Source organism: Acartia tonsa, chromosome 9 (genome assembly GCF_053477335.1).
Source record: "Acartia tonsa isolate MP-2025a chromosome 9, ASM5347733v1, whole genome shotgun sequence".
Classification (NCBI taxonomy): Eukaryota; Metazoa; Arthropoda; class Copepoda; order Calanoida; family Acartiidae; genus Acartia; species Acartia tonsa.
This window is the reverse complement of record NC_137268.1, coordinates 3623738-3647038: the sequence shown is the minus strand read 5'-3', so window position 1 is coordinate 3647038 and position 23301 is coordinate 3623738. Positions and strand designations below refer to the sequence as shown.

The following is a 23301-nucleotide window of genomic DNA, read 5'->3' as shown; positions in this document are numbered from 1 at the left end:
CTAAACATCTAAACATAACTATATAGTAATGAATTTAACTTTTTGATTATTTTGTAATTCATTTTATCATTTTGCATATGATTTAAAATTAATTTCTTAAATTGTTTTTTCATATTAATTCTTTGTCATATAAATATCAACTAAGTTTTGAATCTTTTGTTTTATGCTTTCTAAAATGATGAAAACTAAAATTAATTGGTCTGTCTGATTATGTAAATATTACATTAAACATATAATTTAAATCTTGATTTTTTTCTTGCTTTTGCTTATCATCAAACTTTTTAAGCAACTTATATTTACTTTGCAAATTGTACTAATTTTCTCTATTTTCAGAATATTTACAATGACTGTATGATGTTGTTAATGATTCTATGAAAATGTTACAGTTTAAATGGATAACATGTGAAATAGTATTTAAAAGGTAGGACTATTTCTTGCAATCATTAAAACTTACTCACTATTCAGGAAAGGTTCCTCTATACAAAATATACTATTCTTCTTTTTTATTATCAGGCAATGATATTTTGATTCTTTCATTTTCAGAAATTTTCTTGAAATTACAATTAATGTTCTAAAAATTGATGGATCTTTTTCATCTACATATAAAACAAAGTAGAAAAATGCCTGTCCGTACAACTGTCTGTCTGAAGCTTAAGATCTTGGTAACTACTGAACAAATTGGGCTCTAATCTATGTACTGATACTGATGATTTTTCAGCTATTTTCTTCGGGGTGTTTCACCACCCTCATCTAAATTTTTTTTTTGTCTGTAGCTTAAGATTTTGTTTTCTACCAAGCGTTATTTGTGGAAGCTTCTTATAATAATTATTATATCAAAGTTTGGCACTTGGCTCCTAGATGCTAGAAGCGCAGCCGCTAGTCTATAATACAAAGCAGAAAGATATTTGTCTTTCCGTCTGAAGAATAACCGCTGAACCAATTAGACTCTACTCTTATATACAAACTATTTGTCTTAAATTGATTCATTTATTTATCTTTCAATGTACATTTTCCAATATTTCACTACATATAAATGATTAGTGATAAAATCTAATTAACTAGCGGCTACGTGGCTATTTTAGGTTGATTTTTTTTTTGGGGGGGGGGTCTACCCTCCCCCTTACCATATTTTTATATTTTAAATTTGGGGGGGAAGGTAATTTGTTTCTAGGGGCTATTTCTCTTGGGCGGATGGTGGTAACCTCCCCCCCCCCAAAAAAAAAATATTTATAAACCTTACCGAGACCTATGAGAAGCTACTCTGTTATGGAGAACCCGATCGGTTCAGCGGTTAGCGAGATCCTTCGATACAAACATCCATGCAAATACATAAACAGACAAAATCATCATGTTACTTTATTGTAAGGATCTAATTAATATTTATCTTTCTAGATGTTCTCTGCTTGCTGCATGTGGCTAATTTTATGTCTGTGGATGGATAAATAACAAACATGATAGTCTGGAGGGCACTGTCTATTAATAAGGTAGGATATTGACATTATTTTTAAAGAACATGTCCTAACTTTTGTGATTTTTTAAAAAGTCGGTGCCTTTAGTGAGTAGTAATTGCAAAATGATCCATAGAATTTAGATATGCAATCGATTTTCTATAGACTTTAATTTTGAAGTATTTTAAGTTTTAAAAAAAATTATGTTGGTTTTAAGGTACTAAAACGCAACAAAAAAAGAACAAAATTTCCTTTAGGAACAAAAATAGTAAGATCTTTAATTTGACACCTTACTTTTTTTAAAATTCTGTTGAGTAATTATTGAAAAAAATCCATTTTGTTGAAGCCAGTTGAATCAAAACTTTGGGAGCTTGTCACGAATGGGTTAAAAAATCACAAAAGTTAGGACACGTTCTTTAGTTAGCAATTTGGAAAGCGTAGCAAAATGTATAATCGTTACCAGAAAGTCTGTGCGTCCATTTAAAACATTCTGAATTTTTTTTAACATTTTGACATATTTTTTATATGATGTATCCTATTCATCGGATTTTTGGAATAATGATTCCTAGTCTAGGAATCCTAGAACAAAAAAGTACAATTTTTAATGTAAGGCATCTCTATAATCAAATCTTAAAAATGAAGTATGTCCTTGTACTGTCATTAAGTTATGACACTCTACAAGAGTTATTGTTCGTTTGTACTTCCTTCTGATTTTAGAGCTTCGCTTTTATGGATGTTGTCACCTTTGTTATTGAATAATTTTAGCTGGAAATTAAGAAAAATAATATAAAAGTTGACTTGGCTATTAATTGATCGATAAATTCACAAAATTCAGGAGTGGACATTAGAAGATGAGAGTTTAAGATCTAGTTCCCATGTGGCAACTCGAATTTCTCAGTTGAATACATTCACGCAACTTCCCCTGGTTGTGTAAGAAGGGGATTATTGAGTAAGTTTGGATACTTGATAGTCAAGTACATAATATCAGTACTACCCTTATCCCAAGCTCCTCTGCGGAGAGCGTCATTCATTACGGTGACTTAATTTGGGACACCTGCCATACTCGGCGAGGGTGAGGTAATAATGAGTAGCGGGTCATGGCATAATGTGCTTGAACGTGGAGCTTGATAGACCTAGTGGCTATACAAAAGTGGCTCAGCCTACTCCATGACTACTTAGGTCCAAACCCTAAGAGACTATGGCTAATCAATCAATCAATCGAGAAGATGAAAAACTGGAAAACACATAAAGCGATGCACTATGACAATAAGAATGTAATAATGGAAACACACACACCAAGTCATAGAGCAGCTGAACTGCAAATCAAAAAATAAATTAACATACATTTATTACATATACAATTAATACAAGATAAACACGTACATACATAATATTTCTAAGTATTTTCTACTATTAATTTTATCATTTAATCTAAAGCATTATTGCCCTTTTCAAAATAATTTGATTCATTTATTTTAATGATTTTATTATTGCATTGCAAACTATTGATAAAATTAAAAATATTAAAACACTTCTTTGTAATCTTAAATAATTTGAATAATAAAGGCTGTTTTAAAAGATTAATTTATATTCTTTTTACATTAATATTGAAATAAAAAGACAATAGTTTTTATAAATTTTTGAGATTCAAACAACTCCATAAATGCAAAAAAAACATGATATGAATACTAAAAATACTGTTTATATCATTACAATAAAATAGAATAAGTGAAAAATATCAGTTTAAGGTAATTTAATCTTTTTATAATTGGAGAGGTAGGTTGTGCTAAAATTCCGTAAAGGTGTGAGTTTTAAGGCTAAAACAGTAATAGACGCTAAAATTTATGTTAACTTTAAAAAAAATTTGTCTTTAGTTCTTTTCAATAAGGAATACACATATATAGTTAATATTATCATTCTACTACTGTTTTTAAGCCTTAAAACTCACACCTTTACGGAATTTTAATACAACCTACCTCCCCCTTTATAAGATTTAACGTCTTAAATTTATAAAATAAAGAAGTAGACATTTCGCATTATTGGGTTTCTTAGCCTTTTCAACCTTTTAAACCGTTGAATTAAAACCTGTTCCAAGCCTTACTTAAAATCATGTATTGTTTCGCATTGTAGACAATTTTCCACGTATATTAAAATAAAACTCAAAACCAGTTTAATTGCCCGGGCATTTGGTCCTTCACGGACATCAAATTTAGAATTAATTCATTGATTTTTTTATTTTACTAACCGTGGACAGCTGTACAGTCTTTCACACGACAGGGCAGGAGGGACGGGGAAAATGGGCTGCTTATTACACTGGTCCCCAAAGTTTATAATAAATATTTTTCTTATTCACAGACAACTTTGGGAACTTTTAATGAATTTGATTGGTTAGTTTCTTAAAATAAGTGTCCAAACGTTTCAACCACTAATTATAATCAAAAGAAGTTACAATTTTAGTTATCATTAACCCTTTACAGTCGGGCCCCTTGCCGCACCTTAATCAGTCGGGGGGGGGGCGTTCAACGCCCCCCCCTATTATCTCAGTTCCTATTAGAGCTAGAGGGCTAAAATTTTTTGTGCAAGTCCCCTGTGTTATGATGAATTTTCGACCTTAAGTAAGTCAAGGTCAATTTTCGCTTCCTTCACCCTTTTATTTAACAACCTTTGTTTTTAGGTCCTTTTTTACTTAAAAATTTCAAACGGCTGTAATTTTTTTATTTTTGAAGCTAGAAGAAAATTTTTTTTGCAGAAAATGTTTATTTTTATGTAAATTTTATGTTTGAAATATCAAAACATAAATTTCAGCGGCCGCAGCTGTACTTGGCAGCTGCCAGCCGCCGCAGTCGGCGGTCGGCGGGAAAACGGCGGCGGATCTTTATGAAATTTTACTACATTATGTAGACATGTAAGAAAAGCTTAACTTTAAAATTAGAAGTCTCTAAGTCAAAAATTGCGGCCACAGGAGCCTTTTAAAGATTTCTGGAGACCTGGAGGATCAGGACCTGCAGGATCATACCTGGAACCTAAAATTGACTTGAACACCTGTATTTAATATGAGGATGTACTATTAGAGGATATTTTAGTATTTTGGTAAGATAAAATGCTTTGTTTAAGTCAAAAAAATATTTTTGATCTTTACCTGGATGACCCTGCCAGGTTTGCTGGAATCCTGTGCCCGCCAGGATGGAGATATTCAAAAAATTCCAACTCTCAGTTATGTGTCATACCCAAACTTAAAAAGTCAAGCAGTTTGGGCTCTTTATCTTTCACACACAGAAAATGAGATAGAAAAAACCGGAGGGGGGGGCGTTCAACGCCCCCCCCCCCCGACCGTTAAGGGTTAATGGGGATATACAACTATTAATCCCCATTGACTTATCCATTAAGATCCCTATTCTCAAAACTTTTCAAGGTTTCCATAATAAGAAAAACAATAACACATGAGTATTCAAAAAAAAAAAAACAGTTACATACCAGTTTTCGTCTAAATAGTATAAAAAATACTAGCGGCTACGCCCCTAGAGGCCTCTAGGGACACGCAAAATTGTTTGTTTAAATCTTTTTTTTAAATCAACTATTTACTAAAAATATTTTTTCGCCGATAGATGGTGTTAGTTATGTTGTTAGCTAATTGCAATAACGTCCACAGGGCGGCGTTTTTTAATATTTTTATTTTTGTCAATTTCTCTGGGGAGGGTAGTGTTACCCTTTTCCAAAATAGTTAAAAGCCTTCCCGGGACCTATGAGAAGCTACCCTGTTAAGGAGAACCCGATAGGTTCAAGGGTTAGCGAGATGCTTCGGTACAGACAAACAGACATCCTGTTACTTTATTATAAGGATTTTTAGGAATAAGCTGAAAATAATGCATAAGGAAAAGACATAAAATAACAAAATGAAATAAATCCAGCACAAATACTTAAATATTGTACATTCTATATCCGCAGAAAGCTGTTTATAATACGATGCGAGAAATAACTATTCTTACATCTTTTGAATTAATTGAAATTAATCATAATTGAGACAAAAGTTTAGTTTTTCATATCTTGTCATTCAATATTATTAAATCTTAGGTACAAGAGATAAAACAATCATTTTTTAACTGACTAAAGACTAAAAAACAAAATAGTTTTCTAGAGATGTAAAAATCCCTTATTGGTACGCTTTTGTAAGCATTATTGTCCTTGTTATTTTACTATTATTATTATTATAAATACATAGCAAAATATTCAGAATAATATTCACACAAAAAAATATATTTATAATTTTCCTTGTGATTATTTTTGAAACAAGATATTTTATTTTTGATTGAATATAAATCTAACAAGGACAATTTACTCCAAAAGCAATTATCGCAACAATAAAAAACTAAGAAATGGATAGACGGACATGGCATAAATATATAGCCCTTGCAATTTACGAAATCTTACTTAGATTAAAATATAACCAAGGAAGAGAATATCCAGAATAAGCGTAGATCTTAAACGTAAAGTAAAGCAGCAAAGCAAATGTAAGGAAAGACAGACGGACGGACATTTTTCTTTAGAGTAAGGACAAAAATTTTAGCCGTCTATCTTGAATAGAAGCTTAGAAAATTACGTTTCTCTAAATATAGCTGACAGACGAACCGACAGACATTTTGAAGTAGATTCGTTACTAATAAAAAAAAATAAAGCAAAATTGATAATTTTTCAACATATTCTAAAACATTCTAATCTTAAATTTAACAAATGAAACTTTTTTTAAAGGAGGGAGAGGGTGGGTTTGTCACTTTTAAATAATATCAACACATAATAAAAAGAGTTACTGCCATGTGACTTGGCATGGCAGTTGTTGAACTGTAATGTAAGAAACGTCGGTGTAACAATCGCTGCCACAGAAAGCAGTTATTTATTGAGAAAAAAACTTTCGGCGGTTCAGTACAAGTTAAAGAAACTCCCAAGGAAAATCCCGGGTGCTCTAACTCTCCTTTGGACTTTGTGTTGGTTTTAAAAAGATTCACTTCACCCCCTCCCCCCTTTAACAATTTTCTTCAAATCAGAAAGAAATGTGTTTTAATCAGGGCTCGGCAGCCGCCTGTAAGCCTTAAGGAACCTTTTTCAGTTTTAAAAATCAGCTAGACTCTAAACTTTACCAAAATATGCCAATCCATATTTATAAAAAATTCAAAGCATCCAGACGAGCTTAATTTGAGTCTTAGTCGCGGATGCCGAGTCCTGGTTTTAATGCATTTATAATTAATAGCTTTTTTTTTTACATATTATTGAATAATTTTACATAATAACACTGAGTAAAATATATGACCCTATTGAGCAATTTACTGATTTATTTAAAAATTGCTTCAACTACTTCTATTTCAGGCGCGCGCCATCAATAGAGATAGTCATAGTTGTAACTTAGTTTTCTGATTTTTAACTTTGTTTTTTAAAGTATGTTACCTTTCGTATATTGTAAATCCGTATTAGACACTATTTTACTCAGTGATTTATGGATAATACCTACTTAATTTAATGAGTTTCCAAAGATTTTGTGAGGGCTGGGTCAACAGGAACTTCAACTTCGGTGAGTGCCTCCAGAGCTAGTGTTATTGACTCAGCTAGGGCAGGGGTTCTACAAATATTATAATAATATTATAAACAGCTGTTTTCGTAGAAAACTGAATTTACTACGATGCTAGACATAATTTTTTAGTATGTCTGAGAACCGGTTGTAATCCACCGGAGATTAATCGGTTTTAGATCGATATATACGGGAATAATAGTATATTAACTCAGCTAGGGCAGGGGTTCTACAAATAATATTATCCTTTTATATAAAGGTTTTATTGTCTAAATCTAAAGATCTCGGAAATTACTGGTCAGAATGGGTTGTATTTTTAAGGTGGGCTTTATAAATGTATTATGGGGATGCTAGGATATTTTCATCTTCCGCCCTTCCTCTAGAGACTAGGGGCGAAGAAGCTTTTGCAAGCTAGGAATATCTCTGGGTAGGTTGCGTGATCAAAATTTGACAAATTGCGACAGCATTTCTCAACCAAGTGAAAAGTCTATAGGGGTCTTGAACTTGGTGTTTCCCGACCAAAGCATATATAGTGATCTATTCCAAGGGACACCATCAAGTTCTTAAAAACACTCTGTCCAGAAAAAAATACAATTGCTTTAAAGATTGATTGATTGATCAACCTAAGTAGTCATGGAGTAAGAATATTGTTGATTGATGGTAATTCTAACTTTACTCTATCTTGACAATCTAACGTATTGCGACTCTCTTTGCTGAATGTTGAATTCTATGAATCAGTTTATAAAGTAACAAGAATGAAACCTAGGTTTTCTAATTAGTAATTAGGAATTTTGAGTAGCGAGGCCATCATATAATTTAATTTTTCCGTCTGTCACGCTTGTATGTTTTAATGAATTGCATAATTCATTAATTATAATTATCTAGTAAGTAACAGTATGTCTATATGTCTAAAGACAATCTTTTACTAATTCAACCTTCACCTTTCTATGATAAATAATCTCCCTCAGAAAAAATAATTTCAGCACCCCCCCCCCAAAAAAAAAAAAAATATACCTAATAATTTTTATTAAAATTTAAAATTAGAAGTTGAGGGTCAAGTGTCCCCCTTTCCAGAGGTTCCCAAGAGGGCTCTAGGGGGCATAGCCGCTAGTCTCTATTCATTATTGTATTCAAATAATTACATTATCACTATTTAGTCTTATATTGATAAAAAAAGAACAGCACTAAAATTTGACTTGAAATAAAAATGATCATATTTCATTATGATACAGAAAAATATTAGAAGGTAAAAAAATTTCTTTCTTATCAACCTATCTAAGAATTGTTCAAACTCTTTACCTTAAAAAGCTATGTTCCTCATACAGCTGTATAGCGGCCACAGCTCGCGTCAGATCTGCCACAATCCGCTGGAGCAGGCGGTCATGAACGGCCAGACAGACAAACAGCTGGAACTTGTCGTCTTTGCCTAATAATAATTTGAAATTAAGACCCTCATGTTATATGGAAGTTCTAGACTCGCCTAAGTTGCGTTAAGACATCAAAAATAGGGAACTTGGACAAAGTAGCCTCAGAGAAAGTAGCCTAGGACAAAGTAGCCTCCTTACAAAGTAGCCTCTAGGACAAAGTAGCCTCTGGACATTTACTTAAGAAAAGTAGCCTCCTAAGGAAAATATATAGGTGGTTTTGAATTTTGTGGATTTAACAAAAATTAGTTGGTAGATTTTTACAATTTTAAATTTTGATTTTACAATTTTAAATATTGTTTTTATAATGTTTAGGTTAGGTTAGGTTAGGTTAATTTATTCTAGGCTACTTTGTCTGAGTCTACTTTGTCCATGAGCCAAAATTAATAATTAATACTTTAATAATAAGCTTGTTACATTGGAATTAAGAATAGTGGGCATGCCTTGACCTAAGAAAAAGCGACTTTCAAACAAAGGTTGTGTTGTGAGAGGGCTAGAATTAAGTAAAATCTGCTTTTTAAAATGATTGAGAATGATAAACTTTCATTTTATTAGCCATTAAATAATTTGCTTATTAGAAAGAAAATTGTAGGAACCCTTACGCAATACGCATGACCCTCCGACCCCCCCCCCCCCCCTCCACAATTCAATTAATATAAAGCGAAGCATCACTATAATTACCTAATCTGGAGCAAGTAGTTTCTATTCTAGTGATGAGTCTTGTGTACATTATTCTCAGTTGGGTTGTACGCGGCACCGTGCTTGTATTTCTGAAAAATATCATTTTTTAAAGGTCAGATTCACAAAACTAACTTCTCAATGAATAGGGTATACTAGAATAGTAAGAGGGTCATTTTTTTCGCATATTTTTCTGTAAAATTGTGTGTTAGCGTTTAGTCAAATGTAATTATTAAGTAAATGTTCTTAATTTTAACCAAATGTATGTACATATATATAACAGTGTTCCGGATTGAAAAAAATTTTGTTAAATTTTTGGCCCCCAGCCAAAATATGGTTGATTTATGCAAAAAATTACCCATGCAAAATATTTTTTCTGTAATGCAAAAATTGCGACGGTGCAAGCACTTTTAAATTTTGAGGCCCCCCCTCTGTAATATATATGTATATGAAATAGTAAAAGTTAAGAACAGTTTGACATAATAAGCGCATTTGACTGAATGCTATCACACAACTTTAGCGAAAAAATGTGGAAAAATTAACCTTTTTATCGTATTTTTGTAATATTGATCATGCTGGAATGAGGATTCTAAATATTCTTGCAATGTGTGATCACATGGCAAAACTATAAATTGCTCTTCCCCCTTCATAGACGAAGATGGTAAAAATTAAAAATTTGACATATAATCAATATATTGACACACAGATTTTATTGTTTAGTTTTACTATCCTTAGAAAGCTGTCTGTAATCCGATGTGATAAATAGGTAGGTATTCCAGTATCCCTGTCGAAACTTTCTAAAGTGTTCATTTCATCCCCATTTCTAATTAAAGGGATAGTTGCACGAAGTGCATTTAAACTTAAATTTAGTGAACTGCATATTTTTATTCAGTTCAATAGTTTAAACTACATCTATAGGACATTATATTTAAAAGAATTTAAATTTTCTACCAGGTAGTTTTAAAAATATCAAGACTTGAAAATTATATTTTTTGAATTTATGCAACATAAATGGTTGTCCTGTTTTTACAAAAAAAAACAGCATGATTACTATTTTGTTGGTGCAAAATTGATTTCTATTTATTGTAAAACAGAATTATATATGCTAGATGGTATTCTTGTAACTTGAAATCAAACTTGTTTAATTCACTTCATGCAACTATCCCTTTAATTTATTAAAGACATTTCAAGAATTTGTCCATTTTATTTGATTAAAATATGCTAGTATCAGCACCACTCAAACTTTTTAACAGGTCATCTTCATGAACAAGCTCATTTCTCTACAAACTTTTAACATTCTGGACTTTTCATTTTTATGGGATAAAGGAATTTTGAAATTTAAAGCAAGCAAGATAGCATTCATGAAAAATTATTCCTTTTTGAAATTGAAAAAGAATACCTAGTTGTTTTTCTATTTACCAGAATGGTTTTGTGCTTTTATACTTTTAAATTCAAGTCTTGAAAGGATTTGTTTTACTGCCCCTTAGATTTTAATGGCCCAATCTCTAGTTTTTTTAAACAAAATAATACAGTAAACACCATTTTTTTTAGTATTTTTAGGTGTATTTACATAGGAATTTTTATTTCACCAGTCCCTAAAGTTTTATAATAACATTTTCTTATTTGTTGCCTTAACAACTTAAGGAACTTTATAAAATTTTTATTGATTGATTCATTAAGTTGAGTAATAGTATCCAAACGTTTTAACCAGTAATTGTAATCTACAAAGGTACAATTTTGTGTTTCATCATTGGGGATGTACCTTAATTTATCGGCCATTGTCTTATTCCTTTAGAACCATGGTTTTTATGTCACATTAACATACATGTGCGTTTGGTTATCATATCGAAGCCAGATACTGTATCTCTCCTTAAGAGCCATTTTCTTTATATAGGATCTGTACGTCCATGCTTGCGTAACGGTTAGCACTGTTAGTTAACTTAGGTATGTTAGAATAACCCTTTCAATATCAAACTTTGTCTAATGATTCTTGTAACAGTCAGAAATGATATAGAAAGCTTAGCAAGTCTATATTAGTCACTGCCAAACCTAATCATAGCATTCTAATCCTGTTCTTAGGTCTTAGTACACATTTTATTAAGGGCTCTCAGCAAATTGCCAGTCTAAAATAGTGACTTTTCTCTGAGGGCTTCTTTAAAAGTGGCCAGAGCCACTAGTATAAAATAAAAAGGGTTTTCTGTCTGAAAGCAAAGATTATGTTTTATTTGTCTAGAAACCTTAAGATTAATTAGGATGTTTTTGTCTATTTTTGAACACTTCATCCTCGCCCTCTAGATTGAAGGAGCGAAGCAGCTAGGTATGTATAACGATCACATTGTGTTAATTAACCTGTCAAAAATCATCATGCAAATCTAATTGACGGGTGCTAATCTAAAATCTAATTAGGTTGCTAACATTGTCCTCATTTATTGGTTAGTTTGTTCAGCAAGTAGGAGGGGCAGGGAATGGGGTAAAGGAGAGTGTTGGGGGATATCGTTATTTTAGCCATCTGGGAGTATCATTTCTTTAGAGTTCACGTAAATCTGGTACAAGATCAAAGATTCACAAACTATTCAGCCAAGCAAGGTAAATCCTAAGAAATTATAACTGCCTCATTATATGAATTTATTAAAACTGACCAATCAACCACCAAAGTTTTTAATTCAGCTTCGACAAATCTCAACAAGATCTCATTTAATTCGCTGGATCAGCTGCACCATCGCAGCAACGACCAGCTGCATACTCACCAACATGGCGGCAGTGATCTTGATCAACTGACTGAGTTAGATCAGCTGGCATTGCGCGGGGAGCTGGATAAGCTAGTGCTACGTGGCAGCAACACTAGCGCCACAGAGGATAGCATAGCGGCGAATACCACAACTAATAACACAACAACAACACTACATACTAGTGATACTATCTTATAAACCCAATTATGTGGACGGAACGTTCTTACACTGTGCTCCTATTGGTCAAATTACATGGTTGGGGATCTAGACTTGTTGTATTTATTATTCTACTACGAAATAGAAAAAAACGTAATAATATCAGGGATCTAAGGGGATAAGACAATGGCCAATAAATTGATGTACAACTCCAATGACGATACACAAAACTACCCCTTCTGTAGATTACAAGTTTTTGACACTCAATTTAATGAACCAACCAACTAAAAATCCCCAAAGTTATTAAGCTAACGGATAAAAAAACGTTCATATAAAACTTTGGGGACTAGTCTAGTTTACAGTCCAATGTCCCCTCCCTCCCTGTAATAATATATTTTTGTAATATTTTTGCTGAGTTGAATATTTCTTTTCAATCAGTTTTTTTTCTTTTGATCAGATTAAATTAAAAACAAGGATGACAACATTAGAGTATGGGGCAACCAAAAAGTTTATTAATAATTTAGATTTTCTATGTTGATATAATATGCAATACTTTAGAAGTAAAACTTTTTTTCAAGTCATGATACATGTGTAGTAGGGTGAAGCGTTTCAAACCTACAATCGCGAGTTCGATTCAAACGAGCCCCTTGCCTTAAAGATTCTATCAATAATTAACTAGCAGTAGTTGCTACTAAAAAGATATCTTTTAAACTGAATACATTTACAATAGGATTACTACTATATATACACAATTAGATGATAAAATAGGTTAGGTAGAAGGGGGTGTGGGGAGCTGAGAGCGGAGCCCTGTTTCGGTGAATATCTGTGGGGTAAGCTTCAGCAAGGGGAAGGCAGACATCTCCCGGCAAGATAAGGGACTGGGGCTTGGGGTTGTAGAGGGGCCACGCCCCTCCTACTATCAGAGCTGTCCAATTTGACCGCTGCTTGTGAGGTGTCGGCAAGGCCCCGAAGGGGCCGGGTGAAGTGGTGATAAACTCGGATTAGCGCTGGGTTGTGATTTGATAAGCCGAAGCATAGCAACTCTATGAAAGGCTTGTCCGTATGCTGCCGCCCTACTACACATGTATGTAAAATCGTTATACATTAAGAAAGTTGACTACGCTATTTAAATAGCTGAATGTGTACCTCGTATTCCAAGAAACTGACACACAGTCACGGAGAGTTAAGATATTGGAGCAATGGATAAGACAATGGACAATAAAAATTGAATGTAAATTTCAAAGGTTGACAAACAAAATTACCCCCTTACAATTACAATTAGTGGTTGAAAAGTATTGACACTCAACTTAATGAACCAACCAATCAATATTTAAGTAAAGTCCCCAAAGTTGTTAAGCTAACGAATAAGAAAACGTAATTAACTTTGGGGACTAGGGTAATAAACAGCTTATTCTCCTCTTCCTTCCTGCACTGGAATGGATAGGAAATAATATAATAATTTTGTATTTTGTGGCCCTTATGAAATATATAGCAGTATTTTTCTTATGTATGAAATATAAAAACACAAAAACGTTTTTTATCTTAATAGAAAATGTTTTTTTTTAACCTATTTTATTAAGTAGTAAGGGTTTAAGGGTTTATATCATTAACTACTGAACTGATTGAGTTCTCCTTTTGTGGGAGCTTCACATAGGTCCCGGGATGGTTTTAGGCTATTTTTTTTTAGATACAAACATCGAAATTGAACTAGATTAGATGCTAGGGGCGCAGCCGCTAGTTAAAAGCTGAAGATATGGAAATATGAAACTTTATAAAAAGTAACAATACGGGGAATGCCTTGGCCAAAAAAATTTGCAATTCATCAACCACACTCAATTTTGACTTTAAGATTTTTTGGATAGGCCTCCTGGAGGCCTGGAGCTTAGGAACCTGGAGGCCTATCCAAAAAATCTTAAAGTTACGGGTATTTCATCATATAAGAATGATTTTATCTTTTATTACCTATCCTCTCAGTCCAAAGATAAAGCCTATACTCCAGGTTTACGCAAATGTGTCAAAACTCCCCCCTCCCCCCATGGTTAGTTGTAATATTTAGGATGTTATTTTCTTAGGACTTACTTGTAATTATTTTCCATCTTTAATTACCTGGGGGACTGAGTAGCTGCCGACTGGCGGTCAGAAGTACCAGCTCCAGGTCCAGGAAGACCTCCAGCAGCTGTTCCAGGTGGCTGGTGGAACTGGTTGAAATCATAAGTCACCTAAATACACAGTCCCTTTTAGAGAAAGATATATATAATATATACGTACAATGTACATAACATAACATTTTTTAACTTTAGCAAAGTGATACCTACTCGATAACCATTCGAGCTAAATTGAGCTAATTTCGGATTTAATCTTCTGTAGGGTCAAAGTTACTTTTAAGATTACCGGTGACCGCCGTTCATAGCCGCTGCCAATTTTGTTTACATTTCTCGCCGAATTAGGCAATTTGGAATCATTTGAGACCATGTTTTTTTCTTCAAAACTTAGAGATTTTGATAGTTATTGGTAATGGCTTTTAGATCAAAGTGATATATTAAAAATAAGATAAAAACAACAGTTAAATAATTATCCCTATAATAAAGTAACAGGATGTTTGTTTGTTTATTTGTCTGTACCAAAGGATCTCGCTAACCGCAGAACCGATCGGATACTCCTTAACCTGGTAGCTTTTCATAAGTTACGGGAAGGTTTATAACTATTTTGAGGGAGGGTACCACCCCCCTTAACAGAGAAATTGACAAAAATTAAAAAAAATAAAAAGAAACAAGTTTACGTGTCCCTAGAGGCCTCAAGGGGCGTAGCTCCTTGTAGAAAGAAACACTGATGAGATTTTAATTATGCAAAAATTATAAAATTACTGAAATGGCTTCAACGTATGAATTAGGGGTGTCTACCCGAATCCAAATATCCGCAATTCGGAATTTAAAATGCAGATTCTGATTCTTAATTTTTATGACTTTTGTAGTGCTTAAAATTTTTTCTTTATCTAAAATTTTGGATCTACTGCAGTTCACGGTAAAATATTGCTGGTAACGAATATTGCTAAAAAATTATAGATTTTAAAGGCTGCTAGCTGCCAAACGGCTGAACGTACAGATCATGCCCGCACATAGTTTTAAGCGGCATAAAAAGGCCTACAAATAATCTGGAATAGCCATTAATCAATAATTCATAATTATCTTGCAGTGCAGAGAAATGCGCGAAAAAGACCTATTTTACGCGGTTTTTTTTCAGTAAAGCCTTCCCTGTGCATCATTGGATCTTGGCTATTCCAGATTATTTGTAGGCCTCCTTATGCCGCTTAAAATAGTGTGCGGGTATGATCTGTACGTTCGGCCGTTTGGCAGCTAGCAGCTTTTAAAATTCATAAATTTTTAGCAATATTCGTTACCAGCAATATTTTACCGTGAACTGCAGTAGATCCAAAATTTTAATAATTACTAATATGATGTAAATGTTTTAGTTTTTTTTATTTTCAAAGTAGATTTTTATGCTTAATTTAGGTTAGGTTAGGTTAGGTTAGGTTAGGTTAGGTTAAGCAAGGGCTAGAAATAGGAGAAAAGATACTGTGAAAAAAACGCTACTTTAGATTCTTTCCAGTAACCGGTAAAGAAGAATTCGATCGGTTCAGTGGTTACAGAGATCTTAAGAAACAGACAGACGGACGGACATCAAGCTACTTTGTATTATAGATAAAAAGGCCTTTCACAATATTGCTTGAATCCGCGGATTAATCCGTTTTTTTTGGCGGATTTTGTAAGAATCCAAATCCGACCCAAAAATTCGGCGGATTGACACCCCTATTATGAATTTGAATAAATTATTTAATTAGTTTCTAATTATAACTACAGTAGTAAGAATTTATGTCTAGACTAATTTTAATAATTCAAAACAGTTCAATTTAACCTTATAATTTACATTTATATATTTTAAAACAATAAAACGTTTACATTAATGTTAAACATTTTTTCTCAAAATATTGAGATTGAAAATAGTTGTTGTCATGTCGTATTATAGACAGTTTTCCGTGGAAATAAGAATAAAAAATGTTAAGATTTTAACCAGTTTTATTATCCCCACAGGGCAGAAGGTCAGGGCGTACAAAACTGGTATTATTTTCTGATTTCTTTTTATTATTTGTTAAAAATTGTCTCTAATACGATCATATACAAGATTTTTCAGTATGGCTGAGAACCGGTTCTAGTCCAGCGGATATTAATCAGTTTTTAAGGCATAATGGAAAATTTTTCTTGAAATTATTCTTAGCAAACAAGGATGATAACCTTCTGTGATGCATAAAGATAAAGAGGAGGGGGGGGGGGATAGGTTGTGCTAAAATTCCGTAAAAGTGTGAATTTTAAGACTTAAAAACAGTAGTAGAACGATAATATTCACTTAATATGTGTATTTCTTATTAAGAGAACTATAGACAAAAATAATAGTAAAAAATATCTAGTGAATATTATTGTTCTGCTACTGTTTTTAAGCCTTAAAACTCTCACATTTACGCAATTTTAGCACAACCTACCTCCCCCTTAAAGGATTTGGTGTTATGCCGTAGTTAAATTCAAGGCTCGGCAGTCGCATGTATGCCTCAGGGAAATTTAACCTATTGCAATTTTTAAAATCAGCTCGAAGTCCAGACCTGTCCCAAATATGGAAATCCGGGTATATAGTCCCTTTCGTTGTAACGCCTCTTAAGGGGCCTTCCGTTGTATATTCACAGTAGATTTTGTTAATTTAGGTTAGGTTAAGTAATTGTCCCACAGGGTTAGGCAATAGGGTGGGTTCATATCGGAATTAGACAAAGCGGGGATATGCAACAGATAAAATTAACCTTAAAAACATTGCTGACCGAAAAAGAATTTTAAAAAATTTAGTTTTAGAACACGACCACTTAAAAATACAATTCATTACTTATTAGTATGCAAAGACGACATTCAAAATTTTTTTTGAATCAGAACTATGGCTTCATGGTGCTCCCTGGAAAGGCCTTGAGAAGCTGAATCAGTAACTTTTGTCCGTTTCAAAATATCTCGTTCCTAGCCTTAGAAATCACTAAAAAACCAAAAAATTTTAAGGTTTATTGAGAATTGTCCAATTTGTAGAGGTTTTTTAGATTTTCTCAGGCTAGGAAGAATATTTTTTGAAACGGACAAAAGTTCCTGACTCAGCTCCTCAAGGCATTTCCAGGGAGCACCATGAAGCCATAGTTCTGATTCAATAAATTTTTGACTCCCATTTACAAATAGCTATACAATTGAATGTCTGGTCGTCAGCGGTTTTAAGACTTAGGATAAATTTTAAATCATCCAGAGGTGTATTATATCTATATAAATTGAGTGCAGATCCCCGCTTTGGCCTCAGAAAAAAAATGTCCAAAATCGACCCACCCTATTAGGCAATTGGCCAAGCAGGGTTAGAGCCCCCAGCAGGGGCCGAAATAGGGGAAAGGCTACTGTGAAAATACGACGAAACGCCCCTCATGAGCTATTGCCATGAAAGGGACTATACAAAGCAATTTTTTTTTGAAAAAATGTACATCTCTAAAAATTCAATGGGATAGGTATGCTTCGTTGTAAAAAATATATTCAGGGAACCTAATCTTCAAAAAACACGGTTGGCGCATTTTCAAATACATTGAAATTATATTTTCTTTAATCCTTTCAAAACATTTTATTCGCCTTTCAATAAGTTTTTTTCTTTTACATATTTTTTCTTTAAATTTAACAAGAACAAAAAAACACAAATTTCCAATCCAAATGTATACTAACTAACGGCTATGCCCCTTAGTTGCAAAAAGAAAAGATAAAATCCAACCCCTGCTATTAAACTTTCCCAGGACCTATGAGAAGCTACATTGTAAAGGAGAACTATACCGGTTCAGCGGTTAGCGAGTTCCTTCAGTAGAGACGGATTTACAGAGATACCTTTACTTTAATATAAAGATAATTCGGGTATAGTCCCTTTCGTAACATCGCACCTTATGGGGCGATTCTTCGTATTTTTCACAGTAGCTTTTCTCCTATTTCTAGCCCTTGCGAGGGGCTCTAACCCTGCGGGGCCAATTACCTAACCCTGTTGGACAATCACCTAACCCAATATAACCCCTTAAGAAGCGATGTTACGAAAGGGACTATTCCCGATAATTCACTGTTTCTTAACCTTATTCCTCGAAGAAGGGAGGAAACTTTGACATTCCCACAGATAAAGCAAATCAAATAATTGCTACGCTTTCGAGATATTTCAAAAGAAAAGTTTACAAAGTAATTTAAAAGTTGCCATTTAATTTATTTCTGTTGTAAGTTTTGGGTCGGAATTAAAACGTTAAATTACTTTTGAACCCTGAAAGAAAGGAAAACATAAAAGAAGTAATTTCTGGAGACTAAAACCGATAAGATCAGCTGGATTAGAACCGGTTCTGAGCTAAACTAAAAAATCATGTATATTTTTGACAATTTTCTACTAATAATAAAATAAAAATCATAAAAATAACAGTTTTGTTAGGCCTGAGGTACATTAATCTTATTGGTTTTTCATTTTACTATCCGAAGAAAGATGTCTATAATACGACGCAAAAATAACTTTTTTCTCTGATAATAATGGCTATTATAAAGAAACATATTTTTTTATATCCAGCAGAACAATTAAATGCTGTAGGTATTTGAAAAGCTAAATATGAAATTCCGCCAATTCGATCATCAAAGTATCAGAAATAAGTAAATTAAAAGAGTAAAGTTGCCCAATTTGCGGAAAAGTTTAATCCAATATTTTTTACCAGTTGATACGCTCCTAGAAACCTCTAGGGGCACTAAAAAAGGGAAAGCAGAGATTTAAAAAAAAAAGTAAAAATTTCTTTTTTGTAAGGGGGGGGGGGTCTATTGGGAGGGTGGAGGTAACCTCCCCCAAAATATTTTTAAAAAACCTTCCCTTGAAATATAAGAAGCTTAACTGTAAAGGAAAACCATATCAGTTAAGCGGTTATCAATATCCTTAGCTACAGACAAAAAAGCTTACCACTTTATATAATAGGATGATAATTGAAACTTTTATTACAAAACTTATTGAATAATAAAATTTTTTATTTGTTATACATTCTTTTATCTCTGATTTTAATTTAAAATTTAATTTTAACAGTGTCTCAGTAGTCAAATTGTTTTTTTTTGTTTGTTCCAATGTTTTGATGTTTAACATATTTAGGTATAAATGTTTTATTTAGATTTTTTTTTTAAATCCAAGTTTATATTATAAGATTTGGCAACTTATTTATTGAATGGCCTTGGCCCAAAAGGCGCAACTCATTACCATGCACAGTTAGGACTTCTGAAACAAAGGTCGTGCAATCAAAGGAGTTGGTTGTTGATGGGTGTTACTTAACATAATAAACCCCGGGTGTTTGGACAGAAAAGGAGACATTTTAGCTCCCTTTAGTTATCCTTTGTTGTTAGACCTGGAGTTCACGTCATACCAAAGACATTAAAAATGGTACCTATCTGCTCTGTTCGGCACAGGACATCAAAGAGTTTGAGTAGGGGGAATGCCTTGGCCCCAAACAGGCGCAACTCACTACCATGCACAGTTAGGATCTCCAGACAAAGATTGTGCAATCAAAGAATTGGTTGTCTGTAATGTACTGTACCATGGGTATGAGGTGAAGGACCAAGAGTCTGGCCTTGAGTTGACAAGTTGACTGTTCAGTGTTCAGTCCAGGTGCAACTCACCCACACGAAATTAACATATCATAGACCTGGAGTTTGAGTGTCATGGACAGCATACCTGCATGTATGAGGTTAAGATATATTAAACACTTCAATTTATAATATATTTTCATACGGACGTAGGAAGTTGTAGAATAGAAGCTGTACAGTAGTCATATGAATCTTCACACAAAAAATAAGCATTCTATCTTCGATAACAGCTGAGAAAAGGCATATGTTCTTATTTTATCTTTATCTTATTAAAATCTACATAAAATATAATTAGATGCTTTTATTATAAAAACGTGACGAGACAATTCTAAGGTTTTCTAACAAACAGAAACCTTTACAAATATTCCCTTTTTAATTAAATATATATTTGGAATTTTCTCATAAATGCATTTTAATATTCGTAGCCTAGACAAGGATGACAACATCCATTAAATAAAAGGTCTATAGACGGTGTATTAAAATACAGGATACTGTTTATGGACAAGTTTACATTTTCAAGACTTGACTATGGAAATGCTTCGCTTATAACATAATATTTTGTTGTTCTAGGAATCAATATTCCAAATATGTTTAATATGGACGTACGAAACTTCTGGTAATGATTATTGAGTTGCTACGCTTTCTAAATCGTACTTAACTGTTACAGGAATCATCATGCAACGTTTAAAAACGACAGGACAATTCTAACATGTCTAAATAAATGAAAAGAGCTATCCGTTATGGACGGACCGACCCTAATTATAAGGAAGCTTTGCAAACAAATGAAAAAAACACATAATATTCCTATATTATAAAGTAACATATTGCCTAACAAGATCTCGAATCGGCCGGACTGACCGTCCGAAAATTTTCTGGCATGTTTAGTATTGGTCAAGAGGCCGTTTTCAGGTTATTTGGTGGGGTAAGGTGAGTGCAATGGGGGGTTGGGGGGATGTTAGATATCTCAAATAATATAAGAGGAAACGGCTTAATGTATAAAAATAAACGAATATTAACAAAGAAACAATTTTCTAGATTTTATAAAAAAAAAATAATTAAATATTAAATAAATATTTCAAGATAATGCAAACTGTTTTATTTTAAATATTAACATCTATTTAGTTTTTTTAGTATGACAATATACAAATCTACTCTATATGTTTGGATGTTAGTAATCTTATAATATCGCTATCGCCAGTATATACGTATGTAAACAATCAATGGCAAAACAGCTATTTTTTCCAATAAGCAGCAAGGTGTCGGGTTCGTGTATAGACCACACCACGCCAATTATAAACACTAAAAATGGTACTAACAGCTGATATTTCCGGCTTGTAACAATAAAAGTTAGAGTAGGGTAAATGCCTTGTCCCATAAACAGGTGCCACATATTTCCCTCTACAGTCAGGACTTCCAAACTATAGTCGTTCAATCAAAGGGTTGGTAGTCTGTTGTGCACTACCCAACGTAACTTTAGACGATAGAGCAGCAAACGATTGGTGCACAAAAGCCTCTAAAACAGTGACATGAACAGCGATTCACCAGAGGGGTATGAAAACATTAGTGGGTGTTACACATAACACACCCCTCTACCGCACGCCACTATTAACGATCACTGAAGACAAAGAGGACCTTGCCCTCACAAAGTTAAGGCTCCCTAGCTGAAGCAAGACTGTTAAGTTCCTAACCTTGAGAAAAAAGTCCCAAACGGTAAGATTTCTTCCAAATAGCCTGGCAGACTTGAAACCATAGGAGAACACCTAAAAAAATAATTATATAAGAATTTTAGTGTTTCGATTATATTATTGAAAAAAATTTAAGTATAGATGTGTAATCATATGACCCAAGTTATGGGACCCTTTTCGTCTGCTAGCCAATTGCCTTTTGTTCATTTTTAGGGACTCGGCCGTGTTTGTATTTTCGACGTTATTAGCTGAGTTACATATTATAGCTTATGCCCCCTATATTCTTTAATATCATTGTACCTGGAAAAGTGAATGGACCAGTCCATTTTGACCGCACATCAGCTGGGCCCATGACACACGTTCTTTTAAGCTTCTATGCTGGTGTTTTATTAACCTAAAAATAAAATATTATCAAAATGGAAAGTTTTTTAAATGATTGATTGATTGATTAGCCATAGTTCCTTAGGGTTTGGACCTAAGTAGTCATGGAGTAGGCTGAGACACTTTTGTACAGCCACTAGGGCTATCAAGCTCCACGTTCATGCACATTATGACTTGACCCGCTATCTCATGAGAGCTACTCATTATTACCTCACCCTCGCCGAGTATGGCAGGTGTCCCAAATTAAGTCACCGTAATGAATGACGCTCTCCGCAGAGGAGCTTGGGATAAGGGTAGTACTGATATTATGTACGTGACAATTGTGCATCTAAATGATTAAGAAGCGTGCTATCGATTTCAAACTTTTTCAAAACAGTAATAGTTATTTATAGCATCATATTATAGACAGCTTTCCGCAGATATTAAAATGAGATATTATTAGATTACAACCATTTTTGTTAGCCCCGTAGTAAAATGTCTGTAATACAATGCTATACATAATTTTTCAGTATGACCAACAACCGGCTCTAGTCCAGCGGAATTGTATCGGTTTCAAAAAATTTTAAATAGTCTTTTTTACTAAAGATTGTGATGCACTGAAAACATGTTTAAATAAAAACTTGCATAAAAAAATTGACAAACATGTCACCAACAACATAGTAAGTGACGTAACTTCTTTGTCAAGCAATCTTTGGAATAAATATGTTACTAAAATGTTTCTATATTTTGTTGGGGCCCTTGAGTAGGATGTGGGGTAAAGTCGACCCTCTATTTTAACATTGTCTTATACTTTGAGGGTTTTTTTTATTTTTTTGTGGGGGGGAGGTGTCTTTTTTTCTAGGGGCGATTTATCTTGGGAGGGTGTAGGTATCTTCCTCTAAAATAGTTAAAAACCTTCTCTGCACTTGTAAGAATCTCCAATTAAAAGGAGAACAATATCTGTTAAGCGGTTTTCGAAATCCCTTAATGCTACACACACACACACACACACACCATGACGTTGAGAAATACTGTTACTTGTTAAAGAAGAGTGTGACTTTTTATCTTAACACCCCTCTTGGCTGGGGGTGTACAGGGGCTTAGTGGGGGTGTTTCCACCCCTTAATTTTGCGGATACACCCACTTCTGCATGTGCACGATTCTGTTGACAAACTTTTAAAAATATATGATGAAAAAGCAGCTATGTTGTTTTGCAGTCACACTTGCATAGAATTGGTCCAAAGAATCCAGGAAATTATATTGACGAAATTCTTCCAATATTCTATCTAGGATATTGCAACGGATGATAATTTATTCCTCAAATTTACAAATTGTAAAACAAATATTTTTCTCTACGATCATTGTACATAAGTAACAGGATCTGTGCACTAAAAGATCTCTATAACCACTAAACTGATATAGTTCTCCTTTACAGTGTAGCTCCTCATAGGTCCTGCGAAGGTTTATAATTTTTTGGGGGGAGGGTTACACCATCCTCTCAAAAAAAATCGCCCCAATAAAAAATGACCCCCTAACAAAAATTTAATATCACTTTTCCTTTTAAAAACTA

The 23301-nt window shown here is 33.5% G+C and overlaps 1 protein-coding gene across 2 annotated transcripts in view; it reads right to left on the bottom strand.

Annotated features, from left to right (window-relative positions):
* Positions 1 to 6324: 6324 nt before the first annotated feature.
* pns (DENN domain containing pinstripe) overlaps positions 6325 to 23301 on the bottom strand; it is a 99678-nt gene continuing 82701 nt past the window's right edge. The window contains exons 44-50 of one of the 2 annotated variants that reach the window (XM_080171583.1): positions 21672 to 21765; positions 21375 to 21446; positions 14099 to 14211; positions 9111 to 9199; positions 8305 to 8431; positions 6949 to 7056; positions 6325 to 6732 (exon numbers count right to left, since the gene is read on the bottom strand). In XM_080171583.1, coding sequence (XP_080027709.1) covers positions 6954 to 7056; positions 8305 to 8431; positions 9111 to 9199; positions 14099 to 14211; positions 21375 to 21446; positions 21672 to 21765 — 598 coding nt within the window. In that variant the 3' untranslated portion in view covers positions 6325 to 6732; positions 6949 to 6953. Of the gene's footprint in view, positions 6733 to 6941; positions 7057 to 8304; positions 8432 to 9110; positions 9200 to 14098; positions 14212 to 21374; positions 21447 to 21671; positions 21766 to 23301 lie in introns of those variants that run through there. The other variant, XM_080171582.1, reaches the window with a different exon arrangement.